The sequence below is a fragment of the Salmo salar genome, chromosome ssa02 (assembly GCF_905237065.1).
Source record: "Salmo salar chromosome ssa02, Ssal_v3.1, whole genome shotgun sequence".
Classification (NCBI taxonomy): domain Eukaryota; kingdom Metazoa; phylum Chordata; class Actinopteri; order Salmoniformes; family Salmonidae; genus Salmo; species Salmo salar.
This window is the reverse complement of record NC_059443.1, coordinates 11,247,914-11,264,068: the sequence shown is the minus strand read 5'-3', so window position 1 is coordinate 11,264,068 and position 16,155 is coordinate 11,247,914. Positions and strand designations below refer to the sequence as shown.

General features: G+C 45.3%; 1 protein-coding gene across 8 annotated transcripts in view; it reads left to right on the top strand.

The window, feature by feature from the left end:
• Positions 1 to 1,306: 1,306 nt before the first annotated feature.
• Positions 1,307 to 16,155, top strand: part of LOC106593477 (protein 4.1) — a 32,905-nt gene continuing 18,056 nt past the window's right edge. For 2 of the 8 annotated variants that reach the window (XM_045697570.1, XM_045697561.1), the window contains exon 1: positions 15,860 to 16,151. Coding sequence is in view for 4 of the 8 variants with exons in the window: in XM_045697575.1 (XP_045553531.1) it covers positions 3,748 to 3,939; positions 4,195 to 4,299; positions 4,597 to 4,639; positions 4,728 to 4,803; positions 5,670 to 5,888; positions 8,719 to 8,806; positions 9,170 to 9,420; positions 11,985 to 12,160; positions 12,692 to 12,805 (1,264 nt within the window). In the remaining 4 variants the exon portion in view is untranslated. Of the gene's footprint in view, positions 1,677 to 3,657; positions 3,940 to 4,194; positions 4,300 to 4,596; positions 4,640 to 4,727; positions 4,804 to 5,669; positions 5,889 to 8,718; positions 8,807 to 9,169; positions 9,421 to 11,984; positions 12,161 to 12,691; positions 12,806 to 15,859; positions 16,152 to 16,155 lie in introns of those variants that run through there. The other 6 variants (XM_045697575.1, XM_045697577.1, XM_045697578.1 and 3 more) reach the window with 6 other exon arrangements.

The following is a 16,155-nucleotide window of genomic DNA, read 5'->3' as shown; positions in this document are numbered from 1 at the left end:
TGGGCGAGGCGGACACAGAGGGCAAGCCGAAGCCCAGCGTAGCAGAGGCAGAGAGAAAACCGGAGAACAAGCAGAGCTCAGAGGCAGAGATACAACTGGAGAACAAGCAGAGCTCAGAGGCAGAGAGAGAACCGGAGAACAAGCAGATCCCAGAGCCAGAAGCAGAGAGAGAACCAGAGAACAAGCAGAGCCCAGAGGCAGCAGCAGCGGAGCCAGAGGGGGAGAAGCCCAGCCAGAAGACCCAGGAGCAGGCCTCAGAGCCTGGCTCCACAGAGAGCCCTATCTTCACCACCACCACCACTGAGGAGGAGCAGCTAGTGAAGCCCCGCCAGCGCACCTCAGCCAGCCGGGGCCTCTCACGCCTCTTCTCCTCCTTCCTCAAGCGGCGCTCGCAGTGCACAGACGTAGAGTGGGCCGAGGTCGAGAAGGCGGAGAAGGACAGGAAAGAGAAAGAGAAGGCAGAGGCTGGAACAAAGGAGGAAAAGTTAGAGCAGGCCAAGGGAGAGGAGAAGAAAGAGGAGGAAGAAGCAGCAAAGAAAGCAGAGAAGAAGAAAGAGGACGAAGAAGCAGCAAAGAAAGCAGAGAAGAAGAAGAAGAAAGAAGAGGAAGAAGCAGCAAAGAAAGAGGCAGTGAAGAAGAAGAAAGAAGAGGAAGAAGCAGCAAAGAAAGAGGCAGTGAAGAAGAAGAAAGAAGAGAAAGAGGCAGCAAAGAAAGCAGAGAAGAAGAAGAAAGAGGAGGAAGAGGCAGCAAAGAAAGCAGAGAAGAAGAAGAAAGAGGAGGAAGAGGCAGCAAAGAAAGCAGAGAAGAAGAAGAAAGAGGAGGAAGAAGGAAGAAAGCGAAGAAGAAAGGAGGAAGAGGCAGCAAAGAAAGCAGAGAAGAAGAAAAAAGAAGAGGAAGGGGTAACGAAGAAAGAGGCAGAGCAGCAGAATCAAGAGGAAGAGGCAGCAAAGAAAGAGGAGGAGAAGAAAGAGGAGGGAGAGGCAGCAAAGAAAGAGGAGGAGAAGAAGAAGAAAGAGGAGGGAGAGGCAGCAAAGAAAGAGGAGGAGAAGAAGAAAGAGGAGGAAGAGGCAGCAAAGAAAGAGGAGGAGAAGAAAGAGGAGGAAGAGGAGAGAGAGGCAGCAAAGAAAGAGGAGGAGAAGAAAGAGGAGGAAGAGGCAGCAAAGAAAGCAGAGAAGAAGAAAAAAGAGGAGGAAGAGGCAGCAAAGAAAGAGGAGGAGAAGAAGAAGAAAGAGGAGGGAGAGGCAGCAAAGAAAGAGGAGGAGAAGAAGAAGAAAGACGAGGAGGAAGGGGCAGCAAAGAAAGCAGAGAAGAAGAAGAAAGAGGAGGAAAAGACAACGAAAAAAACGCAAAAGGGGAAGAAGAAAGAGAAAGAAAATAAAGAGGAGGAGAAGGGGAAGAAGAACGAGGCGAATAAAGAGGTGAAGAAGAACGAGGAGAATAAAGAGGTAAAGAAGAACGAGGAGAATAAAGAGGTAAAGAAGAAAAAACGGAAGGGTAAAAAGAAAGCAGGGGAGGAGCACAAAGCAGGGGAGCAGTCCACAACAGAGGTGCAGGTGAAAGCCCCCATCGCGGCCCCGGAGCCAGAGCTCAGAGCAGAGGGGGAGGCTGAACAGGAGAGGCAGGAGGAGCTGGTAGAGGCCCAGGACTATCACTCCATCAGCAGCGCAGAGACACAGGTGAGTGAGGGAGACAGACACAGTGAACTTCTCAGCTAGGGCATGGGTGCACAACTCTGTTCCTTGGGGAATGCTATCCTGCAGTTTTTTTTGTTCTGATTTAGATTGTGGGAGACAGCTTTTGCAGTGTGCAAAAAACAAAAATGCAGAATTATCATACCTACACTGAACAAAAATATAAACGCAACATGTGAAGTGTTGGTCCCATGTTTCATGAGCTGAAATAAAAGATCACAGAAATGTTCCATATGCACAAAAAGCTAATTTCTCTCAAATGGTATGCACAAATGTATTTACATCCCTGATAGTGAGCATTTCTCCTTTGTCAAGATAATTCATCCACCTGACAGCTGTGGTATAATCAACAAGTTGATTAAAGAGCACGATCATTACACAGGTGCACCTTGTGCTGGGGACAATAAAAGGCCACTCTAAAATGTGCAGTTTTGTCACACAACACAAAGCCACAGATGTCTCAAGTTATGAGGGAGTGTGCAGTTGCCATGCTGAATTGACTTTATTTTAATTTACTGATTTCCTTATATGAACTGTAACTGAAATTGTTGCATGCTGTGTTTATATTTTTGTTCAGTATATTATTAAATGTGTCAATGAGTTGCCTTCCCATTTTTTACAATGCTGCTATTATTTTGCACATTGAGGGGCTGCATTGCAGCAGACTGAAGATGTAGGCCAATGAGTCTCAAGTGAGAGACTGGAGTAAAAATAAGTGAAGTGAACATCAAGCACAGAAACTGAAGGAACATCTTACCCAGAGTCTGATCAACAACATAGCATTCAGAGAATAGCTACACTGAAGACACTCAGCGTAGCAGGAGAGAGAGGTACAGGACAAAACATCAACTCATTTGGTGCTTGACTGGGGTGGGCTGCTGACTCAGCAGAACTGACTAGGCTGGTCTGTGCTGGTCTAGAGCCGCCTAGATCTAGTCTGTGTTAGGAAAAGTACCGCTTCAAGTAATTATTTAATAACTTAAGTAACGTTGCTGTTACATAGTAATCTAGTACTACTAATCTAGTAGTGCTGAGCGAAATTTTTGTATTTTTTTTAGCTTGATGCTCAGTTTGTGTAGAGAAAAATCTGATCAAGTCTGAACTGTGCGATGTAGTAGGGAGTTGAAGTTTCCAACAGACCAAAATTCGACATAGTTTACAGCAGAAAATGTGGTAATTAACTACAATGAACATAATCCATTGCTTGTCCGGTCTCGGTCTGTGTGGAGCAGAGATGAGAGAACAAGAGAGAGGGATAGAGAGCAGTTGCTTTGCGAGGTATCTCTACCTGGAAATACATCATCTAAGTGATTGATAGTTGGTATTCAGCATAAAAGTATGTCTTATTTACTACTAAAATAGTGATTTTGTCAGACAGCATAGGCAGCAGCTCTGTACAGATGAGTTGATGACTTGGAATGAAATAATAAAGTCATCAAATAAAACAAATATTTTATTAAAGTAAAGTACTGTGAAGAAATGGTTAATAAGTGATAAGTAATGGTCAGTCATTATCATCATGGGACTTTTATTAATGGTTTGATTCTGTGTTGTTACAGCCTTTAACCCACATAATGCATGCTGCATTTATTGTAAAAAAAATGTTTTATAGAAACCGAAATCAAAAACTTAGATTCTTTTTTTAATAATCGAACCGAAACCGAACCGACCTAAAAAAAAAATCTCTCAGCACTATAATCAAGGACAAGAGTTCAAGTGTAGTTGGAAGAGAGAAGAGCATGGCGGTATGAAAATTGTTTGTTATAACACAAGTGGAAGAAGGACTGCAGTGCGTGCCATGCTCTTCTCTCTAACAACTACACTGGAAGTCACTTGTCCTTATTTCCTGAGGATAATGACTGCATTATATTTTGAGTCACTCTATTGCATAAATGTAACTGTCTTTAATTAGAAATGAAACATCCTGACAACATGTCTGTCATATGACCTTTCCGTGACCCCCTAGCCAGCACAGGCGGAGAAGAAGGCGAACGCCGAGGTAGAGAAGGAGGCGGTAGAGGAGGAAGAGAAGGAGGCGGGAGTAGAGGAGAAAGAGATGAAAGAAGAAACAGAGGAAGAGCCGGCCGAGCAGATGGAGGAGGGAGAGGCGAATGGAGGGGAGGGGGAGAACACTAATGGAGAAGAGGAGAAGACGGCTTTAGCAGAGGCCAAACCCTCCAAGCGCCCGCGGATCATGCAGTGTAAAGTCACCCTCCTGGACGACACTCTGTTTGAGTGTGAGCTCGGTGTAAGACACTTCTCAAATACACCGTTGTCTTTTCAGCCTTGTTCTAGTCTTTTCTACTCTTCAAATAATTGCCCATCAACTCTGTTTCTGACTTAATTTTTTTGAATGCATAGTTGTGATTGTTTGTGAGTACAACCAGTAATATTTCTTCCTTACTGAATGCTTATTTGTGATTGGTTGTGAGTACAACCAGTAATATTTCTTTCTTACTGAATGTTTATTTGTGATTGGTCTCCTCTCCGTCTCCCTGTGTAGAAACATGCGACGGGCTCGGATCTGTTTGTGAAGGTGTGTGACCACCTCAACCTGCTGGAGAGAGACTACTGTGGCCTGGCCGTCTGGGATACCCCCACCTCCAGGGTACACTACACTTTGCCTGGTTTAACAATGGGGTGCTAATCTAGGGTGAAGTGGTGAACAGTCATTTTAACCTTCCAAGTGAAATGAGGGTAGATTGCATCTCATCTGTGGAGATTTTCTTTGGCAGAGAAAGATATGTTCAGTGGGTTGTTTTGAGTGTAGTTTGACTGCATGTTCTTGCCCACTAGAGAAACAGTACCTATAGGATGGAAGGTGCAGTTTCACCACATAGGGCAACATTACTTTCTTACAGTACGATGGCGTTCATTGAGTCTGTTCTCCCGCTGTCATTTACAGACATGGCTGGACGCCTCCAAAGAGATCCGGAAACAGGTGGCAGGTGGGTGATGTCAATATGATGACATACAGTAAATACATTTTTCTAACTCAAATTGCCAACAGTACTCACTCTGTATTTTCATCTCCAGATTATACATACGAGTTCACTTTCAATGTGAAGTTCTACCCTCCTGATCCAGCTCAGCTCACAGAAGACCTCACCAGGTTAATCTACACACATCTACAATATCTGCTGTTAACTCAATTTCAGGCTGTCAGTGGTTAACTCCCATTCCCCTCGCTCTCCCTCTCTCTCTCCCTCTCTCTCTTCACTCTCCCTCTCTCTCTTCACTCTCCCTCTCTCTCTCTCTCTCCCTCTCTCTCTTCGCTCTCCCTCTCTCTCTTCACTCTCCCATTCCCCTCCCTCCCTCTCTCTCTTCACTCTCCCTCTCTCTCCCATTCCCCTCCCTCCCTCTCCCTCTCTCTCTTCACTCTCCCATTCCTCTCTCTTCACTCTCCCATTCCCCTCCCTCTCCCTCTCTCTCTTCACTCTCCCATTCCCCTCCCTCCCTCTCCCTCTCTCTCTTCACTCTCCCATTCCCCTCCCTCCCTCTCCCTCTCTCTCTTCACTCTCCCATTCCCCCTCCCTCTCTCTCTTCACTCTCCCATTCCCCTCCCTCTCCCTCTCTCTCTTCACTCCTCTCCCATTCCCCTCCCTCTCCCTCTCTCTCTTCACTCTCCCATTCCCCTCCCTCTCCCTCTCTCTCTTCACCTCTCCCCTCTCCCATTCCCTCCCTCTCCCTCTCTCTCTTCATCCTCTCTCTCTCTCTCTCCACCCCTCCCTCTCTCTCTTCACTCTCTCTCTCTCTCTTTCTTCACCCTCCCCCCTCTCTCTCTCTTTCCCTTCTCCCTTCCTCTCTCTCTTCCTCCCTCTCTCCTCCTCTCTCTCTCTCCCATTCCCCCTCCTCTCCCTCTCTCTCTTCACTCCCCCCTCTCTCTCACCCACCACCCCCTTTCTCTCTCTCTTCACCCTCTCTCTCTTTTTTCCCTCTTCCCCTCCCTCTCTCTCTCTCTCTCCCTCCCTCTCCCAGGTACTACCTGTGTCTACAGCTGCGTAAAGACATCCTGAGTGGCCTGCTGCCATGCTCCTTTGTAACTCTGGCCATGCTAGGCTCCTACACGGCCCAGTCTGAGCTGGGGGAGTATGATCCAGAGGTCCACGGCTCTCACTACACCAAGGAGCTGAGGCTGGCCCCGGGACAGGGCAAAGAGCTGGAGGACAAGGTCATGGAGTTGCACCGCACATACAGGTAAGAACCAGGGGAGGACTGACTATATACTGGAACTATCATGTACAAAAGACCAGGGAGGACCAGACTATATACTGGAACTATCATGTACAAAAGACCAGGGAGGACCAGACTATATACTGGAACTATCATGTACAAAAGACCAGGGAGGACCAGACTATATACTGGAACTATCATGTAGAAAAGACCAGGGAGGACCAGACTCTATACTGGAGTAATGTAGAAAAGACCAGGGAGGACCGGACTATATACTGGAACTATCATGTAGAAAAGACCAGGGAGGACCAGACTCTATACTGGAGTAATGTAGAAAAGACCAGGGAGGACTGACTATATACAGGAGTAATGTAGAAAAGACCAGGGAGGACCAGACTCTATACTGGAGTAATGTAGAAAAGACCAGGGAGGACCGGACTATATACTGGAACTATCATGTAGAAAAGACCAGGGAGGACCAGACTCTATACTGGAGTAATGTAGAAAAGACCAGGGAGGACCAGACTCAATCCTGGAGTAATGTAGAAAAGACCAGGGAGGACCAGACTCAATCCTGGAGTAATGTAGAAAAGACCAGGGAGGACCGGACTATATACTGGAACTATGATGTACAAAAGACCAGGGAGGACCAGACTATATACTGGAACTATCATGTAGAAAAGACCAGGGAGGACCAGACTATATATTGGAACTATCATGTAGAAAAGACCAGGGAGGACCAGACTCTATACTGGAGTAATGTAGAAAAGACCAGGGAGGACCTGACTCTATACTGGAGTAATGTACAAAAGACCAGGGAGGACCGGACTATATACTGGAGTAATGTAGAAAAGACCAGGGAGGACCGGACTATATACTGGAGTAATGTAGAAAAGACCAGGGAGGACCAGACTATATACTGGAGTAATGTAGAAAAGACCAGGGAGGACCAGACTATATACTGGAGTAATGTAGAAAAGACCAGGGAGGACCAGACTATATACTGGAGTAATGTAGAAAAGACCAGGGAGGACCAGACTATATACTGGAGTAATGTAGAAAAGACCAGGGAGGACCGGACTATATACTGGAGTAATGTAGAAAAGACCAGGGAGGACCAGACTATATACTGGAGTAATGTAGAAAAGACCAGGGAGGACCAGACTATATACTGGAGTAATGTAGAAAAGACCAGGGAGGACCAGACTATATACTGGAGTAATGTAGAAAAAACAGCAGGAGGACCAGACTATATACTGGAGTAATGTAGAAAAGACCAGGGAGGACCAGACTATATACTGGAGTAATGTAGAAAAGACCAGGGAGGACCGGACTATATACTGGAGTAATGAAGAAAAGACCAGGGAGGACTGACTATATACTGGAGTAATGTACAAAAGACCAGGGAGTACCAGACTATATACTGGAGTAATGTAGAAAAGACCAGGGAGGACTGACTATATACTGGAGTAATGAAGAAAAGACCAGGGAGGACCGGACTATATACTGGAGTAATGAAGAAAAGACCAGGGAGGACCGGACTATATACTGGAGTAATGTAGAAAAGACCAGGGAGGACCAGACTATATACTGGAGTAATGTAGAAAAGACCAGGGAGGACCGGACTATATACTGGAGTAATGTAGAAAAGACCAGGGAGGACCGGACTATATACTGGAGTAATGAAGAAAAGACCAGGGAGGACCGGACTATATACTGGAGTAATGAAGAAAAGACCAGGGAGGACTGACTATATACTGGAGTAATGTAGAAAAGACCAGGGAGGACCGGACTATATACTGGAGTAATGAAGAAAAGACCAGGGAGGACCGGACTATATACTGGAGTAATGTAGAAAAGACCAGGGAGGACCGGACTATATACTGGAGTAATGTAGAAAAGACCAGGGAGGACTGACTATATACAGGAGTAATGTATAAAAGACCAGGGAGGACCAGACTATATACTGGAGTAATGTAGAAAAGACCAGGGAGGACCAGACTATGTACTGGAGTAATGTAGAAAAGACCAGGGAGGACCTGACTCTATACTGGAGTAATGTAGAAAAGACCAGGGAGGACTGACTATATACAGGAGTAATGTAGAAAAGACCAGGGAGGACCAGACTCTATACTGGAGTAATGTAGAAAAGACCAGGGAGGACCAGACTATATACTGGAGCTATGATAAAGAATGGAGCGGCAGAATGTCACATACAGGTCAGATGTGGGGTTTTAGGAGGAAAGAGCAGCAGCCTTTACATATATGCTAGCTTTATACATGTGCACTGTATGCACAGATGACACGCACCATAAACGTGTTATCATATAGCTGCTAACTTGCACAGGTGTGGTAACTTACACTTATATAGTTGCTAACTTGCACCCTTACATGTTTACTTTTGAGTAATTTAGGAGACGCTCTTATCCAGAGAGACTTACAGTAGTTGTGAGTGCAAACATTATTGTACTTGTCCCCTGTGGGAATCAAACCCACAACCCTGGCGTTGCAAGCACCATGCTCTACACGGGACCTGTTTAAATTTTTTTTAATGTAACCTTTATTTAACTAGGCAAGTCAGTTAAGAACAAATTCTTATTTACAATGATGGCCCACTGTTCCCCAGTAGTTAAATAAAGGTTACATAGAAGAATAAAAACTGTAAACAGGTCCCGTGTAGAGCATGGTGCTTGCCTCGCCAGGGTTGTGGGTTCCATTCCTGCCTTGTTCAGGGGCAGAACGACAGATTTTTACCTTGTCAGCTCAGGGATTCCATCCAGCAACCTTTCAATTACTGGCCCAACTCTCTGACCACCAGGCTACCTGCTGTACCCATCTCTGTGTTTGTCTCCAGGTCCATGAGTCCAGCCCAGGCAGACATGTTGTTTCTGGAGAATGCCAAGAAGCTGTCCATGTATGGAGTGGATCTGCACCAAGCCAAGGTACAATTTAGAATGTTCTGGAATCAAGGATTGGAACACTTCTATCTATAGAAGGAACATTTTTTTATATATATTTTTAAGAGCGGTCAGAAAAAGTAGAAAACTATCAAATCGAAGTGCATGATTTGGGAATAACAAGGTTAGGCAACTCTAGCAACCACAGATTTTGAATTACAAAATCGCTGTCATCATCAAACGAGATGAATCTGTGCTGCTGAAAGTGTAGCAGAGTCTGTCTCCTAGTGGCATGTTGCTGTAAATGCAGGAATAACAGTGACGGAAGATGCCTATAGTGTCTATGATGAGGATATATACAACATATTGATCATCTTTACTGAATATACTTTTCCTACATGCTCTCAGGATCTTGAGGGTGTGGACATCACACTAGGGGTGTGTTCTGGTGGTCTCATGGTATACAAGGACAAGCTGAGAATCAATCGTTTCCCCTGGCCCAAAGTCCTCAAGATCTCCTACAAGCGAAGCAGCTTCTTCATCAAGATCCGTCCCTCTGAACAAGAACAGTACGAGAGCACAATCGGCTTCAAGCTGCCCAACTACAAGGCCTCCAAGAAGCTGTGGAAGGCCTCAGTGGAACACCATACCTTCTTCAGGTGAGAAACTCACTCACCCTCAGTGATAAATAGGTGAATAAATAGGTGGTGGGTAAACCGTGATCGCCGTTCACGGTGAGTAAAATCATTTCCCTATACTTTAAGTTGAGAAAATGAATGGAACTATATATTGAGAGTGTTTAGGGGTTAAATACATGTTAAAAACAAATGTTTCCTGGTCTATCTTCTATCTCTCAGATATAGGACAGAAACTTCAGAACAAACTTCCTTTAGATGTTTTGGGGGGGACTATCTGTTGTTCCATGTATCTGTTATTCTATGTGTTGTATGGGCTAATAGCAGTAAGGCCAAATACACATTTTCATCAAATAATTAATTAATAATAAAAAATATATGTATACTTCAAGGGGTCTTAGAATTCAAAGTCAAATAGCTAAATGATCCTTGGTATGACCTTCTTAAAACAATTCCATATAGCTTAGTAGAACCCCCCCTCCCCCGGCTTAGACAGGGCTTCGACTGTAATGGCCTAATAATATTATCTTTGAGAACTAACAATCAGCAAAACAAAAACTAGACAGTCAGGGAGAATTGAAAAATCCCAAAACAATAAATTTAACAGTAGAGATTTTGTTATGTTTAAGCAAAAGAACACAGCATTAGCCATGGCAAAATGCTTAGAATTGCAGGAAATTTGCTTTTAAACGGCAAAGTATTGTCTCTGTTCCATGGCAGAATATGTAGAATCGCAGGAAATCTCCTTTAAAACTGCAACCTTTTTAGCTGCATGGCAAAATGTGTAGAATTGCAGGAAGCAAAAATTTCTCTTAGCACCATGGAGAAATTTGTAGAATTTAAGGAAATTGGCTTATAAATGAAAAAAGTTTCTCTACACCGCCAAGATGGGGGCTTCCAAAATGTTCAGCCGAGCCAACGTGCATTTACCCTCCGCTACACCACACTGCTTCCAACTAACAAGTTACCTTTAACCACAGATCTAGGATCAGATTATCCTACCCCCCAATCCTGACCTTAACCATTAGGACGTTAAAACTATATCTGATCCCATATCAGTGGTTACGGGTGGGCAACTTCTACCTACTCCACTTCCTGGATCATCTGCTCCATAGAGTTACAATAAAAGTGTTCTATTTAATTCTGTCATCTGCCCCCACTACTGCCCGGCAACAGGGGGCCATTCTCAGGTTACCAATCCCTTGTGCCTTCTAATTGGCCCCTGCAGCATAACGTTTCTGAGAGTAACTCTATTAGCCCCGGTGGTAGTCTAACTCCAGCTACAGTGCTGTGAAAAATATTTGCCCCCTTACTGATTTTCTCTATTTCTGCATATTTTTGATACTGAATGTTATCAGATCTTCAACCACATCTCGCTGTGGAGGAATTTTGTCCCACTCTTCCATGTAGAACTGCTTTAGCTCAGCAACATTTGTGGGTTTTCAAAGCATGAACTGCTCATTTCAAGTCCTTCCAGAACATCTCAATTTAGATTAGGTCTGGACTTTGAGTAGGGCATTCCAAAACTTAAAATTTGTTGCTTTTTAACCATTTTCATGTAGACTTGATTGTGTGTTATGGATCATTATCTTGCTGCATGACTCAGCTGCGCTTCAGCTCACAGACAGATGGCCTGACATTCTCCTGTAGATTTCTCTGATACAGAGCAGAGTTCATGGTTCCTACTATTAAGGCATGTTGTCCAGGTCCTGAGGCAGTAAAGCATCCCAAACCATCACACTACCACCACCATGCTTGACCGTTGGAATGAGGTTCTTACTGTGGAATGCAGTGTTTGGTTTTCGCCAGACATAATGGGACCCATCTCGTCCAAAAAGATGACTCAAGTTTGCCAAGAAGCACCTGGATGATCATCAAGACTCTTGGAAAAATGTTTTATGGACAGATGAGTCAAAGTCCCATTATGCCTGGCGAAAACCAAACACTGCATTCCACAGTAAGAACCTTGTACCAACGGTCAAGCATGTGGTGGTAGTGTGATGGTTTGGGGGGCAACATTTCTCCACAGAGACGGGAGAGACTGATCAACAACTATAGGAGCGTTTGGTTGGAGTCATTGCAACTTAAGGTGGAAGAACCAGTTATTGAGTATAAAGGGGCAATTACTTTTTCACACGGACATTGGGTGTTGCATAACTTTGTTCACGAAATAAATGAAATAAGTATGTAATTGTTGTGTTATTTGTTCACTCAAATTACCTTTATCTAATATTATGTTTTGTTTGAAGATCTGATAACATTCAGTAACAAAAATATACAAAAGTAGAGAATTAGAAAGGGGGCAAAAACTTTTTCACAGCACTGTGACAAGTCAGTCATACAGGAGGAACTCTGGATTAAGCTGGTTAAGGTAACATGTGATTGGTCTAAATCACCTGGCAGTATGCCATTGGAGAAATATGACTAAGCTTTTATTAAAGCTGGAGTTTGGCTGGCCCTGTGATGTGATTTATTGATTCATCACATCACTGGGCAAGCTATTGTGAACTATGAAACCAAATCATTATAATAAGCACATAGTAGCGTGTCTAGAAACTGTGAGTGACTGTGTGATTCTCCTCCCCCAGGGTGTCGTCCGTGGAGCCCCCGTCGTCCCGCTCCCGGTTCCTGGCGCTGGGGTCAAAGTTCAGGTACAGCGGCCGAACCCAGGCCCAGACCCGCCAGGCCAGTTCCATGATCGCCCGGCCCGCCCCACGCTTCACACGGTCCGCCAGCAAGAGGCTGTCCCGCACCATCGATGAAGGTGTGTGTGTGTGTGTGTGTGTGTGTGTGTGTGTGTGTGTGTGTGTGTGTTTGTGTGTGTGTGTGTTACAGTATGTGGTATTTGGTGTGTGTGTGTTACAGTATGTGGTATTTGGTGTGTGGGTGTGTGTGTTATAGTATGTGGTATTTGGTGTGTGGGGGTGTGTGTGTGTGTGTGTGTGTGTATTACAGTATGTGGTTTTTGGTGTGTGGGTGTGTATGTGTGTGTGTATTACAGTATGTGGTTTTTGGTGTGTGGGTGTATGTGTGTATGTATTACAGTATGTGTTTTTTTGTGTGTGGGAATGTGTGTGTGTATTACAGTGTGTATGTGTGTATTACAGTATGTGGTTTGTGTGTGTGTGTGTGTGTGTGTGTGTGTGTGTGTGTGTGTGTGTGTGTGTGTGTGTGTGTGTGTGGGAATGTGTGTGTGTATTACAGTATGTGGTTTGTGTGTGGGGGAATGTATGTGTTGGTGCCAGCGTGCAGGACTTCAGGATCAGTCTCTCACCAACTTGTCCCACTCTTGTAGCTGGAGATGATGATCTCCAAGCCTCGCAGCTCTCTGCTAGTCCAAACAAGACTGAGGATGACGATTGGTTCTTCATGCTGGGATCTGACCAACCCCAGACCTTTTTTTCACCAGGTAGCCAATCAGGAACCATGTGGACCATCATTGAAGTTTTGACTCAGCTTACATAGAGCAACCTCAGTTCAGCCTTGCTAGAGAACTATATACTGTAGCTTTGAGTCAGCTTGATCTAACCCTGCGCTCTGTCAGTCCTGTCATCATCTCATTAGCTCCAACCCTTATGCTGAGGCCTAATCTCAGGCCAGTTTGGGTCAACGCTGGTGACTCACCAAGGGCAGCTCAGAATGACCTGCCAATCAATCACAGCTACAGTTACATTGATGCTCCATTCACTTCTAACAGCTTATGACTGACTAACAGCAGCTTCAGAGCTCTTGAGTCTTTGGTCCATGTTGTGTTGCTTGTTAAAGAGAGCCTTCAGTTCTTTGGTCCATGTTGTGTTGCTTGTTAAAGAGAGCCTTCAGTTCTTTGGTCCATGTTGTGTTGCTTGTTAAAGAGAGCATTCAGTTCTTTGGTCCATGTTGTTTTGCTTGTTAAAGAGAGCCTTCAGTTCTTTGGTCCGTGCTTGATGATGGACATCATTGTGTCCGAGTTGGAATTCTTGTGCTTGGAACTAAACAAAGCTCTGCAGATCTTCAGGTCTTTGGTCCATGTTGTGTTGCTTGTTAAAGAGAGCCTTCAGTTCTTTGGTCCATGTTGTATTGCTTGTTAAAGAGAGCCTTCAGTTCTTTGGTCATGTTGTATTTGCTTGTTAAAGAGAACGTCAGTTCTTTGGTCCATGTTGTTTTGCTTGTTAAAGAGAGCGCTTCAGTTCTTTGGTCCGTGCTTGATGATGGACATCATTGTGCAGAGGCTACCGTTCTTGTGCTTGGAACTAAGCGACAAGCTCTGCAGATCTCAGAATTTGTGGTAGTCTTAGCAATTTGCTATCTGCCTGCCAGATACATTAAATTCCATTTGCTTACTAAATAAGTGAGCTTTGCTCTGAAAGCCCCTGAAATGCAGACCTGTGGAGGGGAGCTTTGCCTTACTCTCTCCTCCGTCTAACCTCACCATTAACTCCTGCAGTAACACCATTACCTCATGTTCTATCAACAGCCAGAGGGGGGAGACTTTCTCTGTGGAGACTTCCACTCAGAGCTGGGATGATGGCAAGTCCGTCCAGACAGTCAGACAGGCATGGCAGGAGACTGAGACAGGCCAGACGGTCAGTCGGACTGTCAGTCAGACATGGCAGGGACGGGTGTCTGATGAACAGCAGCAGGGGAGACTGGAGGAGGAGAAAGAGAAGGATTGGTTTATCCTGCTGGGAAGACAACCCTCCCTTCTTTATGTCCCCTACCCCACGATGAAACCGCCAGGTATCTGTTGTTAACCTCATTCTGTACCTGGTGTAGCTGTGGTATACCTTATGTCACTGTGTGCATCCTGGCTTTGACTATAAATCCTCCGTTGAGGTGTACTTTAGAAGTTGACAGTGATGGAAGGTGAACCTGCTAAGCTCGCCAGCGACCGTGATGACTTCTTTAAAGATGTTGCTCTGTCATGAACTGGCTTATATTTAATGTTGCTATCTTATCAATGGTGCTTGGCCCTCATTGGTGTAGAGCTGTGATACTGTGGTAAGTATACTTTGCTGAAGATCCTCTGTTTGCAGTGTGCTCACGCGCTACGTTATTCTTCTATATGTAAGGGATCCGCTCCGTTCTAAACGTTTCTGTGATATCCTCAGTTAAATACCGCTCTGCCAAGGTGGCAAAGGTGGCCACGGCCAACATTATGGAGAGGCTGCTACAGCCAAGGCAGGAACAAAGTGATGACTGGGTCATGCAGTTCGACCGCAGCTTTGAGTTTGCAGACACACCTCCATGTGAGTCGTCATACTATATACATTCACTAGCTGTTGTTCATTAGTACAGAAATATAGAGTTTTGCAGAACAGACATGATTGTCTGTCTGGTAGAACAGGGAATCATAATTTCTGTCTGTAACATTCTGAATGTTTCACCTCACTGAATAGGCTACACTCCTGTTCTTCCTATACTGATAACCCAAATCTGCCCCTCCCCAGTCTCTCCCCCAGTCTCCCTGGAGAAGGAGGAGACTAGGCAGGAGAGGAGGGAGGTGATCAAGAGGCTCCAGGGAGGAGTGTTCCTGGTGGAGAAGCTGAGGGAGGTAGAGGTGTTGGAGGAGAGACTGAGGGAGGTGAAGGTTCTGGAAGAACGGCTGCAGGAGGTGGAGGAGCTGGAGGAGAGGATACAGGAGGAGGTAGAGGCCAGGCAGGAGGAGGAGGGAGGGGTAGAACAGGAGGAGGGGGCGGTAGAGGAGGATGTGGAAGAAGTAGATGAGTTGGAGGAGCAGATAAAGGAGGTGTTTCTCAAAGGATTGCTGCCAGATGAGTCAGGGGAAGATGAGGGACTAAAAGAGGAGAGTATGGAAGAGGCAGAGGAATCTGAAGAAGGGTGGTCAAATGTGCCGAGCACCTCCACTGTGGTACGGAGCGTAGAGTGGAGGACCCAGAATAGGGTGACTATAGTGAAAGAGATGAGGCAACAAGAAGGAGAGATGGAGGAGGAGACGGTGGAACAGGTTGAGGTTTCAGACGAGGGATTGAAAGAGGATGAAGGATGGTTAGAGGAGAGGAAGCGTCAGGCTTTGGAGGAAGGGTTGCCAGAGGGGCTTGAGGAAAGGAGAGGAGAGATAAGAGTGGAAAGGAGGAGGAAGAAGAAGGTGACTATAGTGACACAGGATGAGAGTCTTCCAGATGAACTAGTGAAGAAAGCATCTGAGAAGTTGTCAGAGGACCAGATAGGAGGCCATTTTTATAAAGAGGGACAACTTATGGTGAAATTCAATGAACTATTTGCGGCAGAGAAGTTAGGGTTACCGATAGTTACAATTCAGCAGAAGATCGCGTACAAGGAATGGCTCCAAGCACAGGAGAAGGTCAGGGAGGAGAAACAGGAGAGAGTGGAACAGGTGAAGGTTTCAGGCGAGGGATTGATAGAGGTGAAAGGAGGTCTAGAGGATAGGATGCAGCAGATGTCAGAGGAAAGGTTGCCAGAGGCAGAGCAGACTGTGAAGAAAACCAAGAAAACGGTGAGAATAGTGGAAGAAATGAGGAGAACACAAAAGACACTCGAGGAAAAGTCATCAGAGGACATTTTATCAGAGGAAAGGCTGGGAGATGGTTTTTATACAGAGGGGGAAGTTTTGGTGAAATTCAGAAAGGATGTGGAGAGGGTTCCACATAGAGTCAGACAAATGGAGAAGCCCCAAGAAGAAGAAGAAGAAGAAGAGGTAGTGGAAGTGAATATGCAGCCATCCCAGCCAGAAGACAAGGACGATTGGGTTGTGCTGCTGGACAGCCTCCCACACAAGACTCTTTATAAGCCTCCAGGTAC